At 24.2% G+C, this 9,082-nt stretch overlaps 5 protein-coding genes across 5 annotated transcripts; all 5 read left to right on the top strand.

Moving 5' to 3' along the window:
• Window positions 1-234: 234 nt before the first annotated feature.
• On the top strand, window positions 235-1,842 carry ENU1_023020 (F-box domain containing membrane protein, putative; the record flags this gene model as incomplete). Its single annotated transcript, XM_008857065.1, has 1 exon — window positions 235-1,842. The coding sequence occupies one exon, from the start codon at window positions 235-237 to the stop codon at window positions 1,840-1,842; it is 1,608 nt and encodes a 535-aa protein (XP_008855287.1).
• Window positions 1,843-1,967: 125 nt separating this feature from the next.
• On the top strand, window positions 1,968-2,324 carry ENU1_023010 (cupin domain containing protein; the record flags this gene model as incomplete). Its single annotated transcript, XM_008857064.1, has 1 exon — window positions 1,968-2,324. The coding sequence occupies one exon, from the start codon at window positions 1,968-1,970 to the stop codon at window positions 2,322-2,324; it is 357 nt and encodes a 118-aa protein (XP_008855286.1).
• A 112-nt stretch (window positions 2,325-2,436) lies between these two features.
• ENU1_023000 (CLL-associated antigen KW-2, putative) lies at window positions 2,437-3,069 on the top strand (the record flags this gene model as incomplete). The annotated part of the gene is made up of 1 exon (XM_008857063.1): window positions 2,437-3,069. The coding sequence occupies one exon, from the start codon at window positions 2,437-2,439 to the stop codon at window positions 3,067-3,069; it is 633 nt and encodes a 210-aa protein (XP_008855285.1).
• A 567-nt stretch (window positions 3,070-3,636) lies between these two features.
• On the top strand, window positions 3,637-4,383 carry ENU1_022990 (COG1912 domain containing protein; the record flags this gene model as incomplete). Its single annotated transcript, XM_008857062.1, has 1 exon — window positions 3,637-4,383. The coding sequence occupies one exon, from the start codon at window positions 3,637-3,639 to the stop codon at window positions 4,381-4,383; it is 747 nt and encodes a 248-aa protein (XP_008855284.1).
• A 2,738-nt stretch (window positions 4,384-7,121) lies between these two features.
• Window positions 7,122-8,942, top strand: ENU1_022980 (hypothetical protein; the record flags this gene model as incomplete). Its single annotated transcript, XM_008857061.1, has 1 exon — window positions 7,122-8,942. The coding sequence occupies one exon, from the start codon at window positions 7,122-7,124 to the stop codon at window positions 8,940-8,942; it is 1,821 nt and encodes a 606-aa protein (XP_008855283.1).
• Between the last annotated feature and the right edge of the window lie 140 nt (window positions 8,943-9,082).

The raw sequence follows: 9,082 nt of genomic DNA, 5'->3' as shown, positions 1-9,082 counted from the left end.
CTTCTTCGTTATTTCCCTTCTTTTATTTAGGCTTACTTTTTGGTTTTTGAAACGGGATCTTTATTCAAATAATTCACTTATTGAGGTATAAATATTTTTTTTTTGTTTTTTAACATAGTTATTTGTAATAAAGTTATAATAAAGTATATTTATCTCTAAAAACAAGAAAGTAATAAAGAAAGAAAAATTTAAAACATTAAAGGATTAAACTTAAAACATAAATTAAATAATTTGATGGGAGATGACCTTGAATTAGAGTTTAACCCTGGCGATGTTGAAATACCATTGCTTGTTCACTCTGAATTTTTTCAACCTTTAATTCAACAGGAAGGTGGTCTTGTTCATTTACCGTATGACACATTAAGAATGATTGCAAGTAACTTAGATTATGACTCATTTGTAAATTTTACGTCAACATGTAAAACATTAAATTCACTTGAAAAAGATGGGGAGGTTGTTCGTTTAGTTTGCGGTGTTGCTGATACAAACACTTCTATTGATAGTTGTATTGACTCAATTAAAAATAAAAAGGAGAATGAAAAGATACAGCGTGAACGGTTATTACAACAGAAAAGGGAAAGAAATGAAGAGTTTACGTTTGAAACTAAGTTATGTCAAAGACGATGTTCTTCTAATATTCTTTTTGAAAGTGTTGCATTAGCTTTTATTTTTATTTCTATGATTATTGGTCCATTATCTGCGGATAGATCAATTGATGTTTCAATGAAAGTTGTTGGATGGTTAATGTTAATCCCAACTATTTTTTATGGTATTTTACCACATTTCTTATGGTGTTGGGGATGTATGACAGTTGTAAAAAATGATATGGTAAATGAAAATCGGGATGTTAAAGTGTATGGTGGGGCTTATGATTATTTTAATCAGTTATGGTTATGGTCGAATAAAGGTGGTTTTAGACATTCAAAATTTAGCATTATTGTTTATTCATGGGTTTTATTTATGTTATGGTGTTATGATATTATAAACTTTGGGTATGTGCTTATACCAATTATAATATACTGTTTGTTATATCCATGCATTGGTACCATTGATTGTAATCCATATCAAAAGGATGATTGTAAATGTGCTATTAGTGGATGGAGATGTTTAATGTATGGACCAACAACATTTTTATTGTTTATTGGTTTTTTCTTAGTGATGTTAAGATGTTTTTCAGTTATAGAAGGATATTATACTCTTTGTGTTCTTCCTATTATTATAGCTGCAATGGTGTATCCAGTTATGTATTGTTGTAAATGTTGTTGTGATGTTGAAGCAAGTTCCTGTGGTTGTAATAGTAGTTTTATTAAACATTTCAAAATCTATGATACTCTAAAATATGAGAGTGAGTCTGTAATGGCAGCAGTATTTTGTATTGAATGGTGGTTAGTTATGCCAGGGATAATTATATTTGTGATATTGATATCAGTTTTATTGGATGGATATGCAGATTGGTCATTTTCATTAGTATTTTTGCCTGCATGGTATGTCTTTGGTTTTTATATTATAGTAACCCAACTTACTGTTTTTATTACTGAGTGTAGATTTAAAGGGGCGTTTCAGTGTTGTCCTAAGTTATTCCCAAAAAATTATAATGTAATGAGACAAATGTGTTGTATTGAATGTACTTCTGATGGATGTTCCGAATTTTTTAATTGTTGTAGTTCATGTTGTGAATGGTGTTGTAGCAATTGTTGCAATGACTGTGAATGTTGTGAGAGGTTTTGTGAATGGTATTGTGATCATTGTTGTTGTTTTTGTGATGAAATGTGCAGTTTTCTTTCAAGTTGTTGTGATTGTTTCTGTGACTTTCTTTGTGATAACTTGTGTTGTTGTTGTTAAGTTACTACTTTTCAGAGTTTTATTGTTTTGTTCATTTGAGTTGAAACAATAAAATGAGTATTTAAAGAAAGACTCATGATTTTTTAATTCATTTTCTTTAGAGAAAAACTAAAAAATTAAATTAAATGCAATCAAGCTCTGTAAAAGTAGAAAAATTAATTGAATCAACTACAAGTTGGGATGGTACTTCATTACCAAGTTATCCAGATGGTCAACCAAAAATTAGCGTCATGAAAATTATTATCCCACCTCATACCCACTTAGAAAAGCACCACCATCTTGTTATTAATGCAGGTGTTATTATTAAAGGAGAATTAACAGTTATTCTTGAAAATGGAAAAGAACAAGTATTTTCTGAAGGAGAGGCTATTATTGAAGTAGTTGGTAAAATTCATTATGGAGAAAACAGAACTGATGAAAATGTTATTTTGTTAATGTTTTATGCAGGGAATGAAACTCTTCCATTGACTGAACAACAATAAACCAAGAAAAAAGAGAGAATTTTAAATAATCTTCTATTTTTGATTAATTTTACTATAAGTATAGTTTTATATTAATTTAATAATAGAACTAATAATCTTCTGAAGGTTCATAATGAGTATTCAACATTATTATAAACAACGATATCAATTATTCTCTTTGTATGATAAAGGTATTTTGATGGATGAAGAGGCTTGGTATTCTGTAACCCCTGAATCTATTGCAAAACATATTGCTCAAAGAGTTCAACAACGATTATTTTTTTTAAATAAACCTATAAAAGTATTGGACCTTTTTTGTTGTGTTGGGGGAGATTCTATTCAACAAGCAGTGGCTGGAAGTTATGTCACATCTGTAGATTTTGATCCAATTAAATTAGAATTACTTGAACACAATGCACAAATTTATGGTGTTGCTAATAAAATTAAAACAGTTAATGAAGATGCCTTTACATTTATTAAAAGAGTAGATGAAGCTGATTTTGATGTTATTTTGATTGCACCACCTTGGGGAGGACCAACAAAATGTAGAAATAAACGGTCTCTAAATCAGTTATTTGATGGGTTGCAACAGTTATATCAAACTTGTGTTAATAAATGTCCAAACGTTATTCTTTATTTACCTAAGGATATGGATCCTCAAGACATTATCACTCAAATAGACTTTCCATTTGAAAGAGTTGAATATTCTTTTGGAGACCATAAAGTGATGCAAGTGTTATTGACAGGGGTTCTGATTGTTAATTGAATTTATGTGTGAATAATGTTTACTTCATTTTATTCATAAAATTAATGAATTGTCATATTCATTCTCATCTCAAGAAGTCTCTTATTATTCTCAATTATGTGAATATTGTAGTCTATGTTGTTTACATTTATTGATGATTTGATTAAATCTACTAGTACTACATCCTCCTTCTTGATGATGAAAGAACTTTATCTGTTTGACTTAATACTTAATAATAAGTCAAAATACTATTCTTGGAAGAATCATTCATATTCACGTTGGTAATTATCAAAACCATTTCCAAAGAGTTATATTGATGAAGATGACCCATTTCCATATTCTAAATTTTTGTTTGGTTAAGATAGTCTCTTAAAATAAACTGAATAAGAAATCATGGGTATTTAAGTATTTATAACAAGAACAATGTAACAAATTTAGAAAGTGTATAAAATAATAAAAAGTAATAAACGGTTTAAAAGAATTATATGTAATTAATCATAAAAGGATAATACGAATAATAAAAGAAGTTTGGTATTAAACAAATTAATTTCTAATGAACTAGAAATAATTAATAATAAAATTATTATAATGAAAACTATTGCACTACTCACTGACTTTGGATATGGAGAATATGTTGGAATTATGAAAGGAGTTATTGCAAAACATTGTCCGTGTTTAGTTAATATTATTGATATTAGTCATGACATTTATCCACAAAGTATATTACAAGCCTCATGGATTTTAAGTACTGCTATTCCTTTTTTTCCAGATGACACAGTGTTTATTGCTGTTGTTGATCCAGGAGTAGGTGGAGATAGAAGTGCAGTATTAATTAAAACTAAAACTATTACATTAGTTGGACCAAATAATGGTATTTTTACTCATTCATTACAACGTTGTAACTTAGAAATAGAACATGTTTATGTTTTAAATGTTCAAAACGCATCATCAACTTTTCATGGAAGAGATGTCTTTTCATTAAATGCTGCTCGATTTGTTTTTAATGGTTCAATTAATGGAATAGAGTCTAATGAAAAAATATATCAATTTCCTTTAGTCAAAACAAAAAATATTATTACTATTGTCTCTATTGATCATTTTGGAAATATTATTTCTGATCAAGAAGGTGATTACAATTCAATTCAATACATTCAAACCCAGAATAAAAGAGAACCAATTCATTTTGTTTGTACTTATGAAGAAGGTGCAAAAAAAGGATATTTTCTCGTTGGATTAATTGGAAGTAATAAAACCTTTGAAATATCAATTGTAAATGGAAATGCTCAACAGTATCTTAATGTTCATATTGGGGATCAAATAAAATTAATCTTTTAGTCTTTCTGTTTTTTTTTAGAGTTTCACCTAGAAAATCGTTAAAGAAGAGATTCATAAGTTACAAACATTCATTTTAATAATAAAGTGGAAATTTAAGAAATTAAGGGTAAAGACATTTAATAAAATTGAATAACTCTTAATAAAACACTTAAATGCTTTTTTATTGTTAAAATTAAATTAATGCATGCTATTCTATGTTAATGAAATTTCATAATAAACATTTTTCATAGATTTTAATTAAATGAAAATATTGACATAAAATATCAAATTAACAATTAAGTCTAACTTGTATAAACAAAAATATTTATTGTTATTATAAAACAATAACCTGTTTTATTATTTACTTAGATTTAATAAATTAAAATGAGATTATTCTTTTAATTAAAAAAAATCAAAGTATTTTGATTGATAAATAATACTCTTATTTTTTTATTTTTAGAATATATCCAAAGTAGAATAATAATAACTGATAATAAACACAGAAATGATTTATTGACAAATTTTATACTCATTATTTTTTTGTTTAAATGGGTAAAATAACAATAATTTTAAATAATAACTATTGTTTGAATAAGAAACAATTAAAACTTTTCTATACTATTAGTATTATAAAAATATAAAATTATGTATCAAAGTGGGATTAGATTTAATAATTATTAAATGTACTATAATGGATTATTCTTAATACATTATTGTATTAATAATTTAATAAATACATTAAGGATTAAATAATAAAATTTTTTAGATGCTAAAATTATATTATAATTTATTGTGTTTCTTTACATATAAATTAAATAATTAAGAAACTAAAAAAGAGTTTAGTAACGGCAAATATTTAGACGTTGAATAAATAATACACAATAAAAAAATGTAAATATTAATATCATGTAAATTAGTAAATGAAATTTTTATATTTTTTATTAAATTTTATAAAATTTAAATATAGTACATAATGTTTAATTTGAATATTTATAGTGTTTTTTATATGAAAAATCATATTTAATCATTTTCTATAAAAATATTCCAAAAGAGATTTATAACTGTTTAATTGAGTCACAAATTATATTTATAGAACTAATTTTCAATTTTGGATATGCCTATCATTTCTTCACCTGATAATTTTCTTGAACAACTTATATCTTAATGAAACATAGAAGGTATATACTATATGTATTGAAAAAAAGAGTGGTGAATAGGAATAAGATTTAAATTATTTACTACATTCTTCAATTTAAAATTATAAATTGTAGCTAAAAATTGAGACTTATAAATTCCATAGATTTTCTTATTTAAATAAATAATACCAAACTTTTGTTATGACATTACTATTTGTTTAGGTTCATTCTAGTAATAAAATTAATATAATTGTTTAAAGGTAAAACTTTATTTTTCAGTCCAACTCTAATATTGAAACGAGTTAATAAAATAGATTAGTAAAAACACAATCAAAAATATGATCTTTTCAAACAAAGGAGTTTAAAAGATGCTAATAGTTTTAAGAAAATTAAAGAGTGTGAAAATAAGTTACTAAAAAGAACATAGGAAAGAATAGAAGGAATATAAAAAATCTATATTATTTAATTTGTATATAATAAAAACTTTAAATATATTTTTTTTATGTTTGAGATAATATTTAAAAAAAATTATAAACCTTTAAAAAACTTTTGTTATTCAGTTCTATAATTTCATATTATAGTAATTTTTGCATTATTATTGATAAATAAATAATAAAAAAAATTTAAATAGATAAATATTGCGATTTTTTTAAAATTAATAAAATACAATGATAAAAATTCCAAAGAATATAAGTTGTTAAAAATATAAATATATTTATTTAGGTATTAACATAAATTAAAGGTCTTTTAACAAATGAATAAAGAAAAAGAATTTCTTTTTATTTTTCAGGTTTGCATTATTTATAATGAAACAACTCATTATAAAGAAGATTTTATAACAACAAAAAATAATAACGATTATGTTTCAATAACGTTATGAATAATTGCATATGAAATATTAATTATTTTTTAAAGAAATTATTAAGAGTTATAATGAGAGAATAATAATTACTTTAAATTTAATAGTGAATTAAAGAGAATCATTTGAATAAGACATAAAAGTTTATTAAAGAATAAGCTTCATATACAAAAAAGATTCATACATAGACTGATACTTTCATACATAGGAGTAATAAATAGATTAAACTAATTGATTGAATTTTTAGTTATTCGTAATAACTCTTCTATTTTTATTTTTATCAAATAAAAAATGACTTAATTCTTTACCTATTTTTTCATAGCTTCTTGAATGTTATTGACATGTTTTAATTTGTTTTAATAAAAAAACTACATGATAGTAAATAAACAGAAAACAAATGTCATAACGATATGAAATATGTGATTTGTTTTTAAAAATTACAACATATTCATTTGTTTCAGAGAAACAAACAGAGTCTCATAAAAGAAAATAATAACAAAAGAAGAAAAATAAAAATTTTACGAACATTCTTATTGCAGAGAGAAGGAAGATAAGAAAAATATATTTTTGAGAGAAGTTATTATTTATAGATAAACCTCTTCGTTTTATCAAACATTCGGGTATTAACTGACATAAATTTTCATAATAAATTAAAATAAAATATAGTTGTTAGAAACTATCTAAAATAGTCCTTCTTAAAAACACAGATTCTTTGGTTAGTAATTCTCATAGACCCTTTATATATCTTGAAAATAATAAATACCATGTCTATTTCTGCAAAAGATATTTCACCAAGGTACTGCTTAGTGGCTGGTATTGATAATATAAGTTTTAGTCAATTGGATATGACTATAGAAGAATATAGTACTAATCATCATTCGAAGATGTATTCCCCATCAATTTCACCAACGTTATCAAAATCTTTTAAAGAAGAAGCTACAAGTCTTAAGAAGAAAAAAAGATTAAGTGGATTGTCCTCATTATTTGTTAAAAGAAAACCTGACCGTTCTGTAACCCCACCAAATAGAATCGAACAACAACGAATGGTAATTAATTTATTAAAGAATACTTGTGACAAATACAAAAGTGTAATAGATTTAGTAAAAAAATGGAAATTTGTTGTTGTAGAAAACATTGACATTTGGGAATTTACAGACGATAGAATGGTTTTTTGGAGACAAGACAGACTAAATAGAGAAATTATTATATTAATAACAAACCTTGTCCTTGAAAAGAAAATGCCATTAAATTATGCACAAACTATTTTATTTGGAGAAGGAGAAGAGATAGGTGAAAGAGAAACAACTTTACTTAATTCACTTCTTCAAAACCATGAAAAGATTTTTGATACACAAGGAGATCCATTCTTTAGTAATGATGGAAATATTTTAACTATTTCACCAAAAAAATTATTTGAAGGAGCACTTGATATTTATGAAGTTCATGGACTTCTTCCATTATTTACAAAAATATATCAATTTGTTGGGAAAGAAAAATTGTTTTTAGAATGGTGTTGTGAAATATCAAAAAAAATAGAAAGTTATGCAACACAATATGGAGAATTACACTGTGTTCATTTAAAAAGAAAAATTTTAGAAATACTTGTTAAAAATTTTTTTGAAACTTTAGATGAGGAGTTACCATTAAATGTTAAAGATGATTTAAGAAATTGTTTTAATAATTGTCATTATAGTAGTACTATTAGAAATTGTGTTCTTAATTTATTTGGAGAAAAGTTTAATGAAGAAGTTGATATTAGTTCACCAGTTTCAATATTAATTACAGACAAAGATAGTTTTGTTCTGAAAAAAGAAAAAAAAACACCAAGAAATAAACACACACCAAAAGGTCATATTTATAAATCAACAAAAGGATCTCCTCATGATTCATTAAAAGAACCAATTGGAGATCCATATATAAGTTATGTTACAGATGAAAAGAGTATTGTAAATGTTTATATTGATAATATACTAACTATTCATCCTCAAATACTTGCACAACAATTAACAGTTTATGATTCATTTAATTTTGAAAAAATTAAAATTTGTGAGTTTAATGAAAAAGAATTAACACATACATTTATTTCATATCAAAAAAGATTAGATGTAATTATTTTATTAATGAAAAAATTAATAACTGATCAAAGTTCTCTTCAATATTTTATTACAGTTTCAAAAGAATGTTTAGTAATTAATGAATTTAATCTGTCTCATATTATTAAAATAATTGTTGATGAAAAAATGAAAGAACTAAAATTAAATGAGTCACAACTAAATAGTAATTCTTTAGATGATTATAGACAAATTAATGAATTGTTCTCTTCTGTTAAAAATTATAATAATTATAAAAAAGAATTAAATTCATTAGTTTCAATAACACCAAGAATACCAGTATATTCATTTTGGATTAATGATATGAATGGGTTTGAAATATCTTCAATTCATGATGATCCTTTTGGAATGGTAGATTTTCAAATTTTGACAGATATTGCAGATTATGTTAATTCAATGATGGTAGCTCAAAAAATTCCATTCCCTTATTCTGTTAATCCTTGTTTCCAATTTTTCTTTCACTCGTTACTCTAAATTATTAATACATATGGTTAAAAAAAAAAGAAAGAAATGCACACTTTTTATAATTTAAATTAGATTGAAATTGATTTTTAATTTATAAATTTCAATTTTTAGTTATTTGTTTTTAAAAAATCTTTTATTCTTTTTTTTTT

Source organism: Entamoeba nuttalli, assembly GCF_000257125.1.
Source record: "Entamoeba nuttalli P19 unplaced genomic scaffold asmbl_2407, whole genome shotgun sequence".
Lineage (NCBI taxonomy): Eukaryota > Evosea > Mastigamoebida > Endamoebidae > Entamoeba > Entamoeba nuttalli.
The sequence above is the reverse complement of the archived record's forward strand: the minus strand, read 5'-3'. Positions and strand labels throughout refer to the sequence as shown.